Source organism: Malaclemys terrapin, chromosome 2 (genome assembly GCF_027887155.1).
Source record: "Malaclemys terrapin pileata isolate rMalTer1 chromosome 2, rMalTer1.hap1, whole genome shotgun sequence".
NCBI lineage: Eukaryota > Metazoa > Chordata > Testudines > Emydidae > Malaclemys > Malaclemys terrapin.
In genome coordinates, this window is record NC_071506.1 from 74,983,497 (window position 1) to 75,005,432 (window position 21,936).

The 21,936-nt window shown below is 41.8% G+C and overlaps 1 protein-coding gene across 1 annotated transcript in view; it reads left to right on the top strand.

The window, feature by feature from the left end:
- Positions 1-1,400: 1,400 nt before the first annotated feature.
- KLHL14 (kelch like family member 14) overlaps positions 1,401-21,936 on the top strand; it is a 77,865-nt gene continuing 57,329 nt past the window's right edge. The window contains exons 1-2 of the mRNA XM_054018209.1: positions 1,401-2,588; positions 17,944-18,065. Coding sequence (XP_053874184.1) covers positions 1,660-2,588; positions 17,944-18,065 — 1,051 coding nt within the window. The 5' untranslated portion in view covers positions 1,401-1,659. The remainder of the gene's footprint in view (positions 2,589-17,943; positions 18,066-21,936) is intronic.

The following is a 21,936-nucleotide window of genomic DNA, read 5'->3' on the forward strand; positions in this document are numbered from 1 at the left end:
CTGCTCCGAGTTGGGAACCAGAAGGTTGGGGGTTTTTGGAAGGAGCGATCAAACCTTTAAAAAGGAAGGACAATTGATTTTTTTGGGGGGGAGCTTAAGTGAACCTTTACTTTGGCCGCTGGTTGTGGAGCAGGTAAGTTTCTGGCCTTGTGTCTAGCCGTCTGTGTGTATTTTCTTGTGTCTTCTGGTTTGTTTGTTGTTGGGGAGGAGCGGGGTGTATTTGTGTGTGTGCTGGCGGGGAGGGGGGGAGAGTTGTGTAACAAACGCCTTTGGAGAATAAACTCCAATTGCAAGAAATGGGCAAACGAGGAAGAAAGAAGGGGAGGGAGAAGGAGGAGGAGGAGAGTGTGTGTGTGTGTGTGGTGGGGGGGCGGGGGAGAATTGACCGGGTCCACTTAAAGGGAGAGGCTCGCGGAGATTTCTTAAACCCATGCTGGAAAGGCAAAGTGGGGGGTGGTGGGGTTCAGCCGGAGCGGGGCAGGGAAAGTGCCGCGGGAGACCCCCCCCCCCCAGTAAATAAGGAAAATAGAAGGAAAGCAAGTGCTCGTGAGGAGTGAGCGGCCGCGGTGCAATGGAAGGAGCCGGGCCCGGGAGGGTCCCGCCGAGGAGGGGGAAGAGCAGTGGCGGGCTCAGCTCTCTCGGAGGCGGGATGTGGCCAGCCCCGGTCCCCTTCTTTCCAACCCGCGAAGGTGCCGTATAGGGTCCCACGCGGCGCCTGGAGCCCCGGCCCCAGGCGACGCCTCCCGGCGCGGCGGGGGGTCTCCGGGAGTGGCGGGAGGCAGCAGGGCAGATGCCAGCGGCTCCCCCCGGGCTCCCCCCCACTCGAACTTCCCACAGTTCGCGGAGTTAAAAGCGGCGGCGCCTCCTGCCCAGAGGCGAAGAAACCAGAGGGCAGGACAAGCCCCGGTTCCCCCCCCCCCCAATCCCGGGGGCTTCCTCCTCCGCCTGCCCAGCGCCAGGCTGCCAACTCCTGCCAAGCGCGCAAGTGGAGCGGCGGGAGCGCGGGGCAGCGCGCGGCGCCCCCTCCCCCGGGGGGCCACACAAACGCGCGCGGGCTGCAGCGGGGCCAAGCGGAGCCCGGCGCTGTAGAGCCGCGAGCAGCAGAGGGGAGGGAGAGCAACAGGCTGGGCAGGGAGCCGCCGAGGCTGGGCTGACGCGGGGGAGGGGGAAGGTTGTGTTTTTTCTCAGGGCATCGCTAGTTTCTCGGGGCATCGCAGAGTTTTCACATTTGAAACCAGCCCCCAACTCCTCGCTCCTCCCCTGGAAACAAGCCCGATTTGCAAACTGGGGGGTGGGGGGTTTCCAAGCCGCGCTTCTCCCTGCCCCTCTGCTTCCTTCTGCTCCCTCGTTACACAAGCCCTGTGCATGGAGGACAAAGCCCCCGCGCCAGGCACCGGCCCCAGGAGCTTGTGCAGCCTCCAGCCCCAAGGTGCACCCGGCGCCAGCTTGCTGCTGCTGTGCATGGCTTTAGGGCCGTTGCTCTGGGAAGGGGGCGGCTGAGTGGAGAGACTCTTTCGTTGCAAACATGCACATCTAGCAATGATGAGTGCTCCAGGCCTGCTGTAAAGCTCTGTGTTTATTGTTGTCCCCTTCCCTCCCCTGCCCCCTTTGCCCAGGTTGGAGGAGGGTTTAAAGGCAGGTGCGTTGAGGCTGCTCGCCATGTCCAGATCCGGGGACAGGACCTCCACCTTCGACCCCAGCCACAGCGACAACCTGCTGCATGGCCTCAACCTGCTGTGGAGGAAGCAGCTCTTCTGCGACGTGACCCTGACGGCCCAGGGCCAGCAGTTCCACTGCCACAAGGCCGTGCTGGCCTCCTGTTCCCAGTACTTCCGATCCCTCTTCTCCAGCAGCGGCGGTGGCGGCAACCCCCAACCCCTGGCTCTGGGGCCGGGCGCTCAGGACGGACTGGGCCTGGGGGGACCCCCCAAGGAGCAGCAGCAGGAGGAGCCCGGCACCCCTTCTTCCTCCCCAGAGGACAAGCTGCTGGCCAGCCCCAGAGCCATCAACAACCTGGTGTTGCAAGGCTGCTCGTCCATCGGGCTGCGCCTGGTGCTGGAGTACCTGTACACGGCCAACGTGACCCTGTCCCTGGACACGGTGGAGGAGGTGCTGTCGGTCAGCAAGATCCTGCACATCCCGCAGGTCACCAAGCTGTGCGTGCAGTTCCTCAACGACCAGATCTCCGTGCAGAACTACAAGCAGGTGTGCAAGATCGCCGCCCTGCACGGCCTGGAGGAGACCAAGAAGCTGGCCAACAAGTACCTGGTGGAGGACGTGCTGCTGCTCAACTTCGAGGAGATGCGCGCCCTGCTCGACTCGCTGCCTCCCCCTGTGGAATCGGAGCTGGCGCTCTTCCAAATGTCCGTGCTCTGGCTGGAGCACGACCGGGAGACCCGCATGCAATACGCCCCGGACCTCATGAAGCGCCTCCGCTTCGCCCTCATTCCGGCCCCGGAGCTGGTGGAGCGGGTCCAGTCGGTGGATTTCATGCGCACCGACCCCGTCTGCCAGAAGCTGCTGCTGGACGCCATGAACTACCACCTGATGCCCTTCAGGCAGCACTGCAGGCAGAGCCTGGCCAGCAGGTAAGGGGGAAGCTGAATGGAGGACAGTGGCTGGCAAGTGGGAGGGGTGGGGGTGATTCAGTCACAAACTTAGTGATTTTCAATAAATGGCTGGAGGGGTAAAAGTTGAGTTCAGTGAAAAGATCCAACAAAGGAAGAGAGCTGGGGTGAGGAGCATGCAGAGGGGAGGAGGGAGCCCCCTCTCGCCCACCCACACACTGAGCTGGGGGCGGGGGGCAGACACAGCCACAGGTATCAGATATAAAATGCACAGTCGCATCAGAGAAATACCAAGTGTATTACACCCTAAAGGAGCAAAAACGTGGGTAGTGTTGTTGATCCATTAGTTATGATCTGTGCGGTCAGTTTGATATGGAATGATTGTGCTGTGCAACTAACGTTTCTAGAAGGTTTTGCTATAGCCCTAGCTAACTGTACCTCTTTGTAATATTTTAACCTACCTTCGTCTCCGGGAAAGGACTTTTGATAATAAAGTTTCATATCTCTTCAGTGTCATCTTGTTCAGTACAAATCAGACAAAGATGGAAATGAAGGATTGCAGTGCTACCCTTTCCCCCCAGCCCTGCCAAACAAACTTTTTTTGTTCCCTCCCCTTTCCTCAGTGATCAGAGAAGTTGCTGATGCCGAAGTTGATGCTGATCTGTCTAATATCTGAGAGCAAAAGCTTCTGTCTTTTAAAATCTCTCCATTAATTTATGAAGCTACGACACCTTTAACGGGAAACTGACTAGGGTAAAGAGAGGGAGGGGTAATTTCCCACTGCACACCATGTCAGTGCTGGGTGGTTGGAAATACAGCAAAGGGGAAAAGATACTATGCTGTTTTCCAGACACTACAGCACCATATAGTTTGGTATATGCGTAGCTATCCATTTACAAAACTGTTTTTAGAGGTGTGTATTGCAAACAGGATTACAATTTAGTTGCTGCCTCTTACAATATAATGTGGGAAGAAGACTGTATGGGAAACAGGCATGGTTTACTAGCATCAGTTTTAAATCCTATTATGAGCTCCCTGGGCTGTTTGCATTAGGAGTTAGTATCTTGTCAGCTTCCCATCTTCCTATTGTGGTAATCAGCACAACTCCATAAGATATGATGCCTAATCCATAGCATTAAAGTGTAAGTGTTAGATTTGACCGTGCATGTAAAGATTCATGACTTGAGAAGTTCTTGTAATTATTATAGGCCATTTCCCTGCAATTTTCTCTCTTTAAAAAAGAGGATGCATCTTCAATACAATACATTTTAAACTATAATACATATACTTAAATCCCATTAATTGATTTTTGTAAAAAGAATTGTAGTCATACTTGTTCTGATATTATTGACGTTCAGATAAATTACATATTATGCATCAAAACTTGTGACTTCATAATGTTTATATCTATGACATCTCAGTTATTTTCGTATTAATGAGGTAATGAATCGTGATGTAGAAGATTGACAATGTGAGGTTAGTGTCAGGAGGTGAAAGCATACCATATAGTTTAATGAGTAGTTAGTAAATGGAAACTAAATTAAAAGGATATTTGAAGGGTTTAATTTTTCTTCTCTTACAATAGGCATGTACTTCATTTTGTTCAAAAAATGGAATGATATAAAGCAAACATGGAGACACAGTATTACAAAAATCAGTGCATGTTTAGAAGATTTAGCTCTGCATTATAACTATTACTGATATTAAGTGGGCTATTATTAATACCTGGTATTAATAGGAAAGAGTGGTATAATATTAATATTTTAAATTACATGATATTTTACTGTTAATGCAGAATATTTTTTGAAACTCTAATTTTAATATGTACCCAGATGATTTAGCTTTAGAAATACTATAAGTGCCTTCCTTTATTATCTCTGTTTGTCTGTTTTAGGATTTTGTTTACACCCATCACCAAAGTATCTAAATAATTCCTATTGCTAGATACTGGAATCAAAAATGAATACAAACATTTGCAGCAAAAAGTATTTCTGGTAAATATCCTTAGATTTCAACATTCAGAACAGTTGACTTTCAAAATGCAAAATCCACTACCTGTTTCAGTCTAGATTCTGCACACCACCCTGGGGCATGCTGGGGCTCATGTCCTGGTGGATTGCTGAGATACCAGGCTGTTTGGTTCAGTGAAGATACCTTCCAGCTTCACTGGTCCATATCATTTGAAGGATATGTAGTGGTGTTCTGACCACTGAATGCTTACAAGTGTCATGGATGCTGTAAGAATCTGATACTCCTGCTGCTGGAAGTGGTCTTTTCCTTTAAGCAGGAAAGTACATAAAGGATTGTACTTAACAGACTTAAATTGGCTCCTAAATGGCAGTTTAATTGGCTAAGAGAGACTATGAAAATCATATTTTTTATTTGGAATAGATCTGGTATTGTTGATAATATTCCAGACATCCTTTTATTAACTTTAAAAGGAGAATAACACGCTGTCACCTTCTCAACTTTAACATATGTTTAGAAACAGTGTTGTAACTAGCTTCTGTTTTGTTTTGAGCATCACAAGTGGTAGGTCTAAAACATTTTAAATCTAATTTTACAAACATACATACAACCTTCCATGAAGTGTTAAAATATTGAAGTACCAAAACAAACTAGAATGCATTTTGTGTATTTTCATATTTGGGACTGGATTGCAGAGCACAGAATTGATAATATTAATTCAAGATCCATTGTTGTGTCTTGATGATCTTAAAATCACCTCATTGTTCCATCAGATTGTACTAATCCGCACATGCCTTTAAAAATTCAGATCCCTCTCTCTTAGCTACACTGAAGTTCTGACAAGAGTGAAAACGTATCTACTTACTTTACTGACTAAATATGACTCAGAATACATACAAAGCACTGGTCTATTGAGTAAGAAGTACTGTTTTACCTAGTGAAATGAAAGAAATAAACAAAGACAAACTTATACACCTATCCAGACAAGCTTTTGCTGTCTGCTATGTATGTATTTGCTAAAACTATGATCTCTGATAGTCTTAACTTTCAGTAAAAATGTTATTTTTAAGAAAAAAATATGGCAACATTTTCTAGAATTATGAATTTGAAAAATAATATCTAAAAATTACTGAACAGTAAAATAAATGGATGAAAAGAAATATTTGTAGGATTGTCAAAGTTCACTATTGGTTTCCTGGGAGCAATAATAACCTTAATAGATTAGAACTTCAAAAAAATGATAAAAGGTTATTCAAAAAGGATTCATGGGTCTTTAAGAACTATGTACTTTACTCCCTATGTACACTAAAGTTTTTAATCACTGAGAAGTAAACAGCACAGTGACATAGACATCTGCTTGGTAAGCATAGAAGAAATTGGGAAGATCACACACACACTAAAAATTCACCTGATAACTTTCTTCCTTACTTAAAACAACACCTTTGTCTCTAATGTACTACTTGAGAATTATAGCACACAACTACTTTGGGATTTGACCTACTCACATTTCTTAAATTCTCACCAAGTAGGAAAAGTAAATATCAGAAAGCTTAACATATGGTTGTTTTGCTTTTAAAAGTAACTACATAAAAATGGTACCATCTTACTTAACAGAGATGTCCCTTGAATGTGTTCTGAGTCATATCTATTTACTATACTGCCTAAAATAAGTTTTCACTCTTTTCAGCACTGCAGAGCCAATATAGCTATGGGAGAGGGAACTGGATTTTATTCTGGCTCATGCAGAAGGAACAAAATTATTTACTGAGTTCCAAATGCAAAATCTGTATTGTTGCTAATGCATGAACTAGAAGGAGTCCAGTTTGACTTTCATGTTGGATTTTCAGGAGTCTCAGTTAGTAAAAGAAAACAGATTTCCACCTATAAACCAAGCAGATTCTTTCTGGAAGCCACAGAGACAATAAAGATGGAACCCCATAATGACTTTTTTTGCAAAGTTACCTTTCAGACTACAACTAAACTGTAATTTTTAAGAAAATTTAAGAGTAATATTCCCATTAAACACTGTGGTATGCTAGAGGCTTGATCCTTCAAGGTGCTGAATAATTGGGCTCTGATTCAGCAGAGCACTTAAGCACATACTTAACTTTATTCTGGTGTGCCTTTTACAAATTTTGCACGGGTCACTTCTTTGACTTCTTTGCTCCTGATATAGACCCTGGTTCAGGTAGGTCCTTAAGTACATGCCCAGTGGGATCACTCACATGCTTAAAGTTAGTCACATGGGAGAAATTTTGGATCCACTGAAGTCAATGGGAATTTCACCATTGGCTTTTCTTACTGAATCAGGGCTTTATTCTGGCATAAGTGAGAGCAGAATCAGGCCAACTCTTTTTTATGGAAATATGTGTATATGTGTGTTTGTACCGTATGATAAAGAGGATAGTACATAGGTTGCTGTAATAACCTCTATACAAATATCCATAGGTCTGGTAATACAGGGCCCAATCTTCTGCCATTGAAATCAGTGGAAAGACTCACATTGATTTTAGTGGAATTGGATCATGGCTTTCCATTGACTTCAGTAGGCTTTGGATCAGGCCTTATGTGCCTGAATTAACATCTGTAAATTGTACCTACAACAGGACTCTCTCAACTGAGCTGCCGAATAGCGACTGACATTGGAGGCTGCAGGGAAATGAACCAAAGAACTGTAGTCAGTTTAATCCTAATTAGTTTCAGTTGCCGTATGGGCATCCATTTGTGCATCCAAGTGTAAGCATAGGTATGTTAATATATCCAAGACAGAGAGGGAGGATTAAAGATCTGACCATTGTGGAAGGGGATACTGAGACTCCAGCGAGACTGCTGCTTAAACAGTAGGTCAGGACAATTCTTCAGCGGGATCCTTATTAGACAGATGAGATGATGAAATGCTTCACAACTACAGAGGGGTTAAGTGCTATCCAGTTTCTAGGCCCAACTGTAGTGTGAGCAAGGAGAAACACATCATCACCTACAGCATCCCAAGGACTGTTTTGATGGTCTCTAGTGTGGGGACCATCAACGAAGTATGATATTTAAGTATGAGCACTGACATAAAATAAGATATCTCCCTGGGAGGGAGCTAATGAGGGTGGAAATCTCTTCACAGGGTTACTCCTCAGTCATTCAGTTTGGAAGGGGCTGGATGTGCCTTCACCCTCTACCACATGAAACCTGCTGTGGGGCCCAGTCACAAACTTTGAGGATTCTTAGGAGCTCAACCTGAGTCATTCAATGAGGCCTTCTCCCCACAGTGGCCCGCTCCTTGAGAACACTGCTCTAATTGCAGTTGCCCCAGAAATTCATCTAAAGGAGGCGACCCATCAGTGAGAGGCTTCATGGAACAAGCAGAGGCGGGCTGTATTATCTTTTACATGTTAGTACTATGGAGCCAGAGGGAGGAGGATGTGCATGTTCCCCAGCCATACTAGTGTTCTGAGTGGGATTTTCCCCTCCCAGCCCCCAATCCATTCTTCTGGTGCCCTTTCCCCAGCATGCATCCCGATCCCCTGGAGAGCAGAGGTAAGGATGGCTGAAGGAGGATAGCATCATGCACATGTTTCCTTCTGCACATGGATCTTGAAGGCAGAGAAGTTCCTCAGTGGAGGAAGGAGAACTCTGAAATTCTGAATCTGAAATTGCTGGCTATTGTAAATGAAAGGTCTGCCTCAGTAGAATCATTCAACTCTGTATTCAAAAGAGTGATAACCAACCTGGATATTTGTGAGGAAAAGCTGAAGACAGAAAATAAAATCAACAGCTAATGTTTTTTCCCAAGAAAGGGATCTGAGTTCTGTTAAACACACATTGAGAGAAAATCCCAGTAAAAATAAGATCACTATTTGATAGTTCAGGTAAGTCTTAGAAAATGCAGCAAAGTCTCTCTCTATCCCAAAAAGTGAATGCAGCTTCATCCCTGACAAAGGCCATGATTATTATTGCACAACAAGATGTCTTCTCAAAAGAAGAAACATATTTTAAGTTAGTGGGGCCCCTTAGGAGAAATTTTGGGCTGGAGTCCACTGTAGAGGTGATTGGGAATTTTTCAGCAAAATATTTTTTTCTCTGGAAAATGCTAATTTGTTGAAACCAAAACTTTTTGCAGGAATGGGTTAGTTTCAATTAATTTCTCTACTCAGAAATCCACTCCACTTAAAATCAAAATAAAATGTTTTGATAGTCTCTAAACAAAGATTTCAAAATGATCAAAATGAAATGTTTCAATTGTCCTGAACTGATTTTTTGTATTATTATTTATGGTTCACTAAAAAATTTTGAGTTTGACTTTTTGTCCATATTCAGGGTGGGAACAATTTTGAAATCTATCTGATAAACCATTTCCCATCTAGCTCTATTCACCACTGGCTTTGCCATCCAGCTCCTGCTTAGTGTAACAAAATAAAATATATAGAAGTTTCAAAGGACTGGAAGTTAAAATCTATCATCCAAAATACTTCTTGGCATCATTTTTCATAGCTGAGATAATCACTGGCTCCTGAAACTTCCCTTAAGGACCATGGCACCCAGTATTGTTGCTAGTAGATATCTCTTGCTGTGTCCTTCGAAGGCAGACAGCCAACTTTGAAGAACTATTATCACCTGCCAAGTTTGAAAGAAGCAAACTGTTCAGGGAGAAGCTGGAAAAAGTAGAAGCTGATACAGCAGACAAAAATTTATAAATAAATAAATAAAATGTCTTTCCTTCAGAAACCCAAGAGGAAAAGAAGATAACCAACCTTAAAGGAACAGACAGCCCTTTTAGAGCTCCTGTGGGACTCAGGGAGAAATTTTAGAAAGAACTCAGGATACAAAAGAAACATGTTTAGGAACAGAGGCAATGGAGGAGACAAATCAAGCCAAGATCACTTCTACTCAGATAACAGCAGCAATTCTCATTTCCTAAGCCCAGCTTCCTAATGAAAAGGAACCACAGATAGCAGGAAAGAATAAATTGAGGTAGAGTACGCCATACAGCCACATACTGTTACGGAACAGGCTGTAGTCAATCTTACCTACTGGTCAGGGCAGGAGGGTGGCCTAGTGGAGCAGCGGTGACCAGGCCTAGTGGCAAGAGCCCAAATCAGGAGCCGAGATACCAAGTCCAGGTAGTGAAGCACTGTCAAGAGCCAGGAATCAGAAGTCAAGCGTCAGAACCAGATTATTAGCTGGAGCAGGGGCAGGAGCAGAAATCTGGAACTCTGAGCTATAGGGAGAAAACCAGGGGTGAATCTAGGAATACAGCACAAGAGGCAGGAGCAGGGAAGGAGCTGAGAGTAGGGAGCAGGACCGGAAACATAGCTGCAGGCATGGAACACTATTAAGCAGCCAGGGACCCTCCCCTGCTGCAGGGTTTAAGGATGTGTCTGAAGGTAATGCGCTGGGTCTGGGTTCAGCTGTGGGGACCCTGACACAGACTTCCAACATTGTAATCAAGCAAAGGCCCATATCATCAGGAAACTTAATAACATTCATAGATCTTTCAAAGGTCTACATGCCAATAAAACTGGCATGGAAGGTTTCTATTACTCACTTAGGAAGCTAAACATTGTGAGTATAAGTTCATTCCATTGAGATCACATTGAGTGCCTCAGGGATTCATTGGGTTGTTAGTAGACATGTTTGCAAAGCTCAGGTCTCAGTGAATTTACAAATACCTGTGCTTGGATGACTTTGTAGTGTCGATATAATCATAGGAGTATAGGAGCAAGTATAGGAAGCAACTAACTCTGCAGCAACAGAAATACAGAAAAATGGATTCATAAATTTCCACACAAAAAAACTGGTTTCAACATAGTCAGTGACACAAGATGAGAAATACCTTTGACAGAGGAAAGATTGAAGAAGATAAGTTTGGCTGACTAATCACAATGGAACATGGGCAAAGAAAGCACATATTAGCGTCTCACTCAAGCTACAAGGAACAGTGGTTTCATGTATTGATATAACAACCATGGCAGGATTCCATATGCGATAGCTGCAGAGATTCTTTATGAAGAACTGGTACCAATCTCTAGTCAATATGAATAATAAGCTAGTAATGTAAGGAGACAGTGATGAAAAGGACATTATTAGGTGTTCCTCCGAGAGAAACAGTAATAATGGAGGACAACCTTCAAGGATAGCAGCCCATACTTAGTCCATATAACAACACAGGTGATCTAACCACCAAATAAGAAGATATTCAATCTGAGTGTCCTGGAACTAAGAACAGAGAAGCCTGCTATCTTAACTTTTCAGAATAAACTCAGAAACGATCACATGTTAGTAACAACATGAAACCAAGTAAAAAAGTCTGAAAGGTACTCAGAACTCTGGGTCACCTCAGGAATCATTAGTCTTAATAGCGTGGGTGGAAATTCCCTTGACAATCATATAGGAAATGTACATAAAATGAAACAAACATAAAAAAAGCATAGTGGTTAGCAGGCAACCTCATCAACAGTCACAGTAGTGCTTTAATCATGAAATCTTCAATCATATTTCTCATTGATACAGTCAGCCTCAAGTTAGACTTCTGCTTCCAAGGTCAATCACAAGACAGAGATTAAAAAAAATGTTCTAGGAATGAGTATCTTATTTCTTATTTATTTATGAAGTACTTATCCAGTGATCTGTGTGCTGGACAAAAATTAAAACATTTCAATAGATCAAGAAGATCACAAACAGACATCAATCCCCACAACAGGTCACTCCCCCAACTTGTTAACTTCCCCCAACCTCTACCCAACATCATACACCATTTCCTGTCCCAGATCCCCAACCCCTCAAATAGTCTGCAGGTCAATCCCCAATCATCCCTTCCTCTCCCTAGAAAATGAATGGGGAAAAAAGTTATTTCCTGGAGTCACCAAATGAAGGCTTAGACAGATGTAGCTATTAATTCTACTACAATATACACATTGTCTCTGGGTACTCTGCTAAGCAGGCCTATACAGATAATAAAAACAGAAAGAGTATATACCATCTTCATGGCATCAAACTGAATGAGAAAACTCTCATTCAGTTCCTCACAGGTGCCTCCTCCTAAGGAAAGGAATATGTTGGGGAAAAAAGTTGTTCTAACCAAATCATTTCTAGGATATTGTTATGTAGGGAACCTATAGAGCACACTCCAGAATTTGGCTAAAATTCATATATTGGCATTGAGACAAGAACTGTGACCCTAAGAAAAAAATATTCCCCACATCCCAGACTTTCTACAGAAGGGCATGTCCTTAGGGCACACTTTGAGTACTCTAAAAGTTTAGACCCTTGTTCTGCCAGTTGAAGAAGAGCTCTGTGTAGCTCCAAAGCTTGTCTGTCTTACCAACAGAAGTTGGTTCAATAAAAGATATTACCTCGCCCACCTTGTCTCTCAGTTATATTAGGGTCAGATAAATGATCCCAGATACGTATACATCCCCAACTGGTGTCTGAATCTAATAAAACCTATCAAAAAATTTGTGTCCAAACCGAAACTTAAATTTGGTGTTCCAAGCTGTCAGTAAGCCCACATTTGAACCTCTGTATCCTGGTATCTTCTGTCTGTTAAATGAATGTTTCTGCTCATGGTTACCTGTGAAATGAGAGGGTCAGCACTGGATACATTAGCCTTAGAAGACCCTATATTGCACTCCCACAGCATTAAGATAGTTCTTAAAACATCCCTGCCACTTATGTCCAATGTCAATTTACCAGCCACAAGAGACTATCTTCCCAAATTTCAACCCTAAACCAGAGCATGAAAAAGGAAAGCTGTGATGTAAACGTGCTGTGAAAAGAGTTCTCCAAGTGCCCATAAAGAGTAAAAAAAGATTGATGAAGCCTCAGAACTTATTTTGTCTTTCCAGCTAAACTGCAGAAGACAAAAAGCATCAAAGTAAACAATCTTCAGATGGCTCATATCTTGCATTAAAAGAGGCTGTATAGAACTTGGCAAGGTGGTTCTTTAGGGATTTATCGCAAATTCTGCAAGACCAATACCCTCAACCTGGGCCAAGAGGATGGCCACAGCAGCAGAAGAGATTTGCAGTGCAGCAATCTGATTCTCTGTTCGGACCTTTGTTAGGCATTATGAACTGGCCACTGTTCCATTCAGATGCATCTTTTGGGAAAAAAAGTTTTCCAAGAACTGTCATGGGCACTGTGAGCCAAACTAATCCCTGGTGTGATTTCATTTAAACTAATGGTCTAACACCAGGGCTGAATGAGGCTGTATATTTAAATGTATTTTTAACTTTTAGGTCAAATCTAAGCCTTAAAATAATTATTTGTTTATACTGGTAACTAACCCAGCTCATTCTGCCAGTATCATTTTCTTAGGACTCTTACTACTTATTTTGAACAGTGCTAGGTTGGCCTATATAGGCTCCATTCAGCAAAGTACTTAATTTACTTCAGTGGGATTTAAACATGTTCATAAAGTTGATCATGGCTTACTGAACTGGGGTCACATTTTTATCTACTAATTTCTGTTCTTTGATTAACATAACCACCAATCTGGATCCCCCCTAATAATGCAGTTTTCTTCATTACTTTTAATAGCATACACAGTATGTGTAAAAAGTTAATAGATTGACATTTCTGTATTTTATTCCAATCTATTCTTTAAACATTAATTAATATGATGTTTTCTTACTCAGTTTGAAATCTTTCAGACCTGGAATAGGTGGGGTTTTCCTTCCTTCCCCAACAGAGAGAATTCTGAACTGCTATCAGTAGCTACAGAGATGAGGAAAGCCCAACAGGGGGTGGTTAATCAGAAAAAATAAATCAGCAAGGAAGATATTTTCCCTGGTATTGTTTTACTTTAACATGGAGATGGCAAGACTGAATAATTGCTTTGGATGGTGACTGGGTGTCAGGACTTCTGAATTCTGTGCCTGTCTCTACCACTGATTCACTGCATAACCATGAGCAAGACACTTAGACTACATTTATTTTACACATGACTGGCAGGGCAACATGTAGGAGAGGTGTAACTTCATGCTGTTGTGAAAAGCAAGAAGTGTCCACAGTGCGGTGGATAGCTACACGTGTCAGTGAAATACTCAGGCATCAGGGAAAGGCTTCAGTAGCTCTCTGCTGCCAAAATCTTTCACTGCAGCAAGGAAAGGGTCTGGCAGGGGGGAGGCACTGGGGAGACCCCCCTGCCAAAGCATTTCACTGCTGCCAGAGTCTTTACCTGCATCAGGGAAAGGCTCAGTAGCAGGGAGCTGCCTGCGTCTTTCTCCCTGTCTTCCTTCTGCCACAGCCTTTCCCTATTGGTGAAGTCTGTTCCTGCACAGCGGAAAGGTTCCAGCAGCAAGGAGGCAGCAGGACACTAAAAATAGCAGTGTAGATTGGGAAGTATGGCTTATATCCACACCCATCAGGCGTGTCTTCATTGTACTCACCTAAGCTGTGTGTCACCGGCTCCACTGCAGTTATACCTGTGCTAGGGTGGCTATATTTGTGTACTGAACACGCCGCCAAAAGAAGAATGCCGTGTAGGCATGCCTTTAGGCTAAAATTTTCAACCTGTGAACGTAAAGTTAGCTTAGACTTCTAAATAAGTGGCCAGGTTTTCAGAGATGCTGAGCACTTGCAGCTTCCTTTGAAGTCCGTAGGAGTTGTGGGAATTCAGCATCTTTGAAAATCAGGCCACTCATATAGGTGTTTAAATATATTGGTTTTTGTGCCTGACTTGAGACATCCAAGTTTTAAAATTTTGGCCTTAAAATACCTTTGCTTCACTTTACACACCCTGAAATGGGTAAAATAAATTCTACATGGCTTGGGGTTCTCTGAGGCTTAATTATGGTTTATTAAGTGTTTTGAGATTTTCATATTGCAGCAGCTATCATGGAAAATAATAATAATAATTAACAGGAGTATGTGTCTGCATCGGGGAGAATAGTCCCCTTGGAGCTTGGGTATCAAAAAAACGTTTACAGGAAAGGATACTTAGAGTCGCATATATCAGCTGTTAATACCACACAAGTATGCCTGCTACAGTCAACAACATTTCAACCTCCCCAGGTTGGGATCTACTAGTATTAACTGAGTATCAGGGAATATAAATAGCCATATTAGTGTGAATGTGAATCATGATCCTATTAATATGTCATGTGACATACAATGCTATGAAATATAGAATATAAAAAGAAAGTGTTTCAGTTGTAATCTGAAGTGTTTCAGATGATAATTGCACATTACCAAAATAACTAAGTAGCAATGTAATAGGGAAAATATCTCTCTTAGGGTTCTGCTAGCAAATCACATGAGCTTTAGACTATGCTTTTATCATACTGTTTTTATTTAATTACATTCATGTTTGAAAATAGGTTACTACCTATGAACCGTGAGATTTTTCACATGTATCATGTTTTAATATGTGTGTATAGGTTAACATTCTGCTGTAATACTATTACTGGATATAATATCAAACATGTATATAGTATGAGCTAGTAAATAAAAATACATATTTCAAAACCTAGAATAGATGCATTTACTCCAAAGATCAGAAAAGCACCTTTGAATCTAGTCTACCAACCCAATAAAACATGCTTTATAAAGAAATATAGTCACTTGTATTTACCCAATACATTGGAATGTTTCTGAACATAAATCAATTAAATAGTGCATATTTTTGATAAAAAACATATAGTAATTATCTGGAAGATCCAGATGCTTTTCCTCAAAAAGATCCTGGCTATTGAATTCATATGAACTTTTATAAAACTATTCCTATTTACCTCATTGACTAAAACATTTAAAAAATAAATATTTCTTTTATAGATGTGTCGCTCCCTCTTCAGGATACTGTAAATATACAAATTGGATTTTGTTTAAATAAAATTGAGGGTGGATTGCATGCTGCCAAAGTCTTGAAATTCAAAGTTAAGTCTGACATTTCATTTTGCACCTTAGCCATTAAGCCTTATTTGTTCATCGGTTTTTCACGATGCTGTGAGGAGAAAGGGGTTTATTAGATGAAAGTTGAAAACTGAAATATGCTCCTTTATCAACTAGATCTTTCAAGAGCATTCCAATTTTTATAATACAAGTAGAATTGATTGTGATATAACTATAACATATAACACAAGAGGGTAGAATAAACTATTTATTCTCTATCATTAGGGATGATCAGGCATAACTAACATGTCTCTAGTTTGCTGTGCCGCTAGTTACATGTACAGTCACAAAAAAGAGTTTAGCATTCACTTATGTTGCACATTTTCTATCTACCATAGTTTCATTAAAAGTCTTTATTTGGAAGAACTGAACATCTCAGGGAATTGGTAACATTTATTTGACAGCTAAGTCATAGTTTGAATCTGGTCCCTTCTGGCAATGACTGTGAGTCAATTTCTGATCTCACTTACATGTGGAGTCTAGTAGACTGGTAACAACCATCATTTGACAATAAATAGAAGTTTTGGTGCATAGGCCAAAGACTGAATTGTCAGGAAGACTGCATGACTCCCTCCAAATCAGGGTTCAAGCACATTGGTACGACAGTGGAGAACCTTGCTCTGTCACTGCCCATGCTGTATAAATTCTGTGGGTTTCCATTTCCTGTGCTGTCAATTTGATGACTTACAAAAGCCTTAAATTAATTTCAGAGTAAATAAAGCTATCTGTTATAGCATCCCCTGTCTGTCTTTCTGATATGTTGTCATATTTCCCAAATATCTAGAACTATAATTGTACTCTGTGTAGCAACATCTCACAGTATCATCCAAAAGGTTTGATTCCTAAGCTTAATGTGGATGGAATCTCCCATTGTACATTCTCCCTCTGATTAAAATCAGGTGGGATAGCACATATCTAAAGGCAACCAATATTGAAAGAAAATCAAAACTTGCTAGAGTTTATTTTGCACTATTTTTTAATGGGATATAGTATGAACATACATGTAAATTAGTCTGTCAGACGTCACAGTCTCGCCAAATAATAATATAAACTGTATTTAAAAAAAACAGTCTATGGACATCAGTGATAAGGCTCCCTCTACTGGAGTGTATTACTAATAATGAAGTTTCTATGCAGAGAGTTCCCCCTATTGATGTGAGTACACAATTTAGTGATAATGGAGCTTGATTAATGGAGTTCTCTGGCTTTCCTTGCAAGAAATGTTCATTAAAAATACCTAAATTAGTGCCAATAACACTATTCTGCTCAACAAAGCAGTGGTGTATAGCAAGAGTGTATTATGGCAAACATGCTGTCCCTTATGGACAATAAATCGTATGGGTGTGTTTTAAAATGCTTTATCACCATCATATATATAATGAATTATTTTATCAGGGTTCTTTATTTATCATTTTCAGGCTTAGGGTGACGGATAGAAATTCAATTATATGTTAAGTGACTATTAAAGCATCAGGACTCATCTGGGGGTCTAGGACTTCCTTCCCCTCTTCTCATACAATTGTGCTAAATCCATTAATGTTGCAAAGAAATGTATGTTCATCAGGTATAGTGGTGGAGGCCAGGGTGCAGATAACCGCGTTTACTGCATATGAGACATTGCAGTCCTATTCTTAAGAACTGCCAAGCAGATTGGGAATCACGGTCACGCTTAATAGCAGCGAATTGCCAGCTCTTGATGGGTGGGTAGTCACTCCTTTCAGTGGTTGCCCCCTGGGGGAGAAGGTAGAAAAACAGAGAGAGGGAATTAGAGTGACTTTGCACAGTCGAGCAGGTTCATGCCGCTGGATCAGTAGCAAGCATTGGCAGGGCTCCACTCTGGGGAGGCTCACAACAACATCACAGTCTCATTTTTACCAATTGGTGTTGCTATAGCCAGTGGTGCACAGGGGGAGAGCAAAGAAAATGGGAGGAGTGCGGGGGAATGGGAAAGCAGGAGTCTGGGCTAAATTAAACAAACAAAAAAGTACTTGTAAGTTAGCATTTAACCCATAACTGCTTGCCTGGTGCTACTAATTGTACTAAACTATAGTACTGGAAGTTCAGTGTGTGATTAAAGAGTTGGCTCACAAACTCTCTGCATAACCTTAATTTTTTCAAGGTTCTTTGAGTGTAGAATGGCTTATAATAACGATTTTGACTAATACGATTTTTGACATGCAACTTTAATGCTTAACCTTAGTACAACTCCAGAGCATTTCATGTGTATTCAGCTGTAAAGAGTGATGATTTAAAGGGATAATATAAGAAAAAGGTCGTTCTAGAATGAACCTCTAACAAATTGCATAAAGGAAGCTTATTATTCCATGAGTAGAGGGATATGCAGCTTTTCTGATCATTTTTCTGCTTGGTTCAAAAAATTGTTGAGACATGATTGGGGAAAGAAACACAAAAAATGAAATAGAAAACTGCAAGCAGTGAACATTCTTTTGATGGTTATGATTTTGTAGCCACTAAAAATACTCTACAATAATGTAATTATTCATCTTTTCTCTTGTTTTGGGTGAAGAATTCGCTCCAATAAGAAAATGCTGTTACTGGTCGGAGGATTGCCTCCCGGACCTGACCGGCTACCCAGCAATTTGGTTCAGTATTATGATGATGAAAAGAAGACATGGAAAATACTGACAAGTAAGTGGTTTATTTTTTGTAGAGTTGTCTTGATGAATCTAAAACCATGGTTAATTAAATTAGACATTTTATTGATTTGTTTCCCTTCAGAGATTTGTTTATGTATCACAAGCAGTTTCACAATGGAGCAATAAATTGAGATTGCAGAAGATGCTAATTTTGTAATGGAATAAGCCTAATTTAAACTGGCTTAAAATCATTCCAGTAAGTTTTAAAAGTAAACTTGCAAAGCTTTCATACCGCAACACATATAAGCTAGTATTTTTCAAAAATAATGTGAAGTTGGAGGCAATTTCTCAGATTCAGCTCTCTGGCTAACCATGCCTTTTAGAACACACTTTCTGTTGTGTTTTGCACTTTTGTTTCCCTCTTCAGCATTTATGTCTTGTCCATAGTCATTAAAGGTAGTTTTCCCCATTGTCCTCTACATCCGTTGCTCACAGCATATTAGTGGTATGTATCAGCTACAGTAAATAGTGCTTAGAGGCTTTATGTATAGAATTTTTCACCCCATTCTTTTCTTAAAGGGTGATTGTGTTTTACAGCAAGTGTTTTGCCTCAAGCATTGAGATTTGGAACTTATTGTTATATTGGTTACAATTCCCAATCTGACTTGGTCATGGAATCAAATCAGTTTCTTGAAAGCAGCAGGCTGTGTGTGTATTTGCCCCCTTGTGGTTAGACTGGCTGCAGTGGTCAATAAAACTAAATTTTAACCAAGGCAGTATAGATAAAATAATAAATGAACAACTTTGAGCCATAAATCAAAGCCATACTTCTTAAACTGGAAAGCTAGTAAAGCTTGGATTTCCTAATGGATTTCCAGTTTTCACAGTGAAACGTCTTTTACAAAATTCTATACTTTTATACAAAATCTTTTAATAGGATGAAGCCAAAATAGTATTTGTTCATAAGACAAAGCAAAAGTAAAGATAGATGAGATGTAGTGCTTGAAATAATGCTTCTTCAAGCTGGTTTACACAGTGAAACTAAACTGGCATAATCTACAAACTACATCAAGAAGACTCCCTAGGTACCAATACTCTGAATTAGTAGTAGATGATGTTGTGTAAGAAAAGCAATATTAAAGAGAGATATGAACTATAGTCTAGAAAAGTCTGCATTTATCACTCTGTTCTGGTAGACATGTCAGTAATGACATTTCAACCATCAAAACTATGATGATATTGCCTTTTATCATGACAGTTTACTTTTAAGAAAAATCTGTAGGATAATAATAGTCAGTACAAACAATGTGTTTTGTAAGACAGAAGTAATCTATTTTTCTGATGTTGTTTTGTAAAATACAGTACCTCACAGTGAGGCACAAGTGAACTAGAGCTCTCTGTAGAGTAGGAGACTCACGTTCTTGGCCTACAACTGAATGACTGATACTATTTCATTCCATACTCACTGTCTAGGACAGAGGTGGGCAAACTACAGCCCGTGGGCCACATCCGGCCACATCCGGCCCACGGGACCGTCCTGCCCGGCCCCTGAGCTCCCAGCCGGGGAGGCTAGCCCCTGGCCCCTCCCCCACTGTCCCCACCCCCGCAGAGCCACACCGCCGCATGGGCAGCGCTCTGGGCGGTGGAGCTGCACGCTCCTGCCGAGCAGTGTGTCTGGCTCCAGCCGGCGCGGTGACCAGACAAGTGGGCCAGGGCCAGGGCCGGGGGTTGTATAAGGGGCCCCGGGGGCAGTCAGGGGACAGGGAGCAGGGGGGGTTGGATGGGTCAGAGGCTCTGAGGGGGGCAGTCAGGGCGCGGGAAGTGGGAGGGGGTGATAGGGGGCAGGGGCCAGGCTGTTTGGGGAGGCACAGCCTTCCCTACCCGGCCCTCCATGCAGTTTTGCAACCCCAATGTGGCCCTTGGGTCAAAAAGTTTGCCCACCCCTGGTCTAGGACCTGGTCAGTGTCCTGAATCTATTTATATTTGCAAATATACTTTTATAGGAATGAAATTTGACAGCTGATTATTTAAATGGATACTATCCATTAGTTTGGGGAAAAATTGAACCATGCTAATATTATATGTATATTCCGGTAAAGAACATTGTTCAGATTCTAAATTAATTGGCCCCAGTTCACACACAATGTAATTGAAATGACTGAATTTGAGTTACGCAATGGATGAATTTTGACTAGTGCCCATTTTTTTTAAAAGTATCATTCTGAACTTCAAGACGTTTTTAAAGAGTATTTTTGTGCAGCTTACCAAACTAAAAGCCCTCAGATAACTGCTTGCTAGAGGGCATATTCTTTCTGTTGCCCTCTAGCAAGCAGTTATCTGAGGGCTTGTCTACATGGGGCAGCAGTGCGCACTAATGTGATGCACAATAACTGGTCTGTGTAGACCCTGCTGGTGTGAATTCAAAGTTCCCTAGTGCACACTAGCATAGTACTTTTTGAAACCTAGCTTGAGTGAGAGCGACCAGACTGTAAAACAAAACTGGAGTTACACAGAGTGATTTGGTTAGCAGCACAGAGTGATCAGATTAACAGAGTGATTGGATTACTACTGATGAGTTGTAACTCAGCTGTTGCATCCCCACTCCATTACTAGCTCAAGCATCAGCCCCCCAAAACCCTCAGCAAGTGATCTACCTTGAGCTTTAAAGCATCACTTAACTTGAGGTAGAGATTTGTGTGTGTGGACAGGTGTCAAGTTAGGGGTAACACTCAAGTTATAACTCAAGCTAACTGTGCTATGAAGACACACTTTATGTCGTATTGGGAACACAAAAAATATCAATATTTGCACAGTGGAAAATGTCAAATGTAACAGGGACATCTTCTTAGAACATATTACAGATACTCCCTAAATAATGAAAGGTAACAATTTAAAACCTTTATGAAAGATTGAAATAGCCATTAAGCTGTTTACAATTCTATAACCCCCCCCCCCATCACCATCACCATTACCTAGTTCGTCACGAAGCAACACAGGAAGCAAGGGAAACAAGGAAAGGTGAGTAGAATTTTCTTCCGAATCTCTCCATAAAACATAAACTAACGCTACAGAACAGTGGTACATAAACTTGAAGAGCAGGAGAGGAATATCATAAATGAATGGATTTGGAGAGAACCAGAAAGTAATCACAGCACAACACCCTGACATTGCATTGCAGTCATGGCATTGCATCAGCATGTGTAGTGGTGTTTAGTTATCACAAGACAGTGCCAACCTATATTTGTTGCAGAACATGAGACAAATATTGCAGTGCAGTTCCAGTACACCGTGCCATCTTTATTTTCTGTTCTAATATCTCTTTTATTCGTACCCCACAATCTTGGTTCTTAGAAATGGAATATTTCTCTGGTTCTCTCCCGTATGGTTTTCAGTGCATAGTGTCTGAAAAAAATAATAGTTTTCCTATTCTTACCCAAATTCCTGACTGCTGGGGAGGGAGGAGAAGGTCTTCTTTTGTATCTGTCTTACCAGCACGACCAGTTCAGACAATGCTGCCTATCCCAGAGCCGCAGGGCACCCCCAAGTCATGACGACACCATCAATTGAAGTGAAAAATACACTGCTCATTCTGCAGTGAACCATAGGGTGGAGCATGAGCTGCATCATGCTGACAGAGTGCTGTGATGATAAGCCCCACAGAGATTCGGGATTTCTCCCGCTTTATCTCATCAATGGCTGAGATACAATGGATGTTCTTCCTTAACAGAAAACCTCCATCAGCTGTTTTCCTAACATCCCTCATCCACTCCCCAGAGGCCAAATTCCATGCTCATTTACACCAGTGTAAATCTTAACAAATGCCACTGACTTCTTAGTCACTTCGGATTTACACTGATATAAATATGCACGGAATTTGGATCCTGGTTTGTCCATATTACCTATTCTCCCCATCTCTCCCTTCA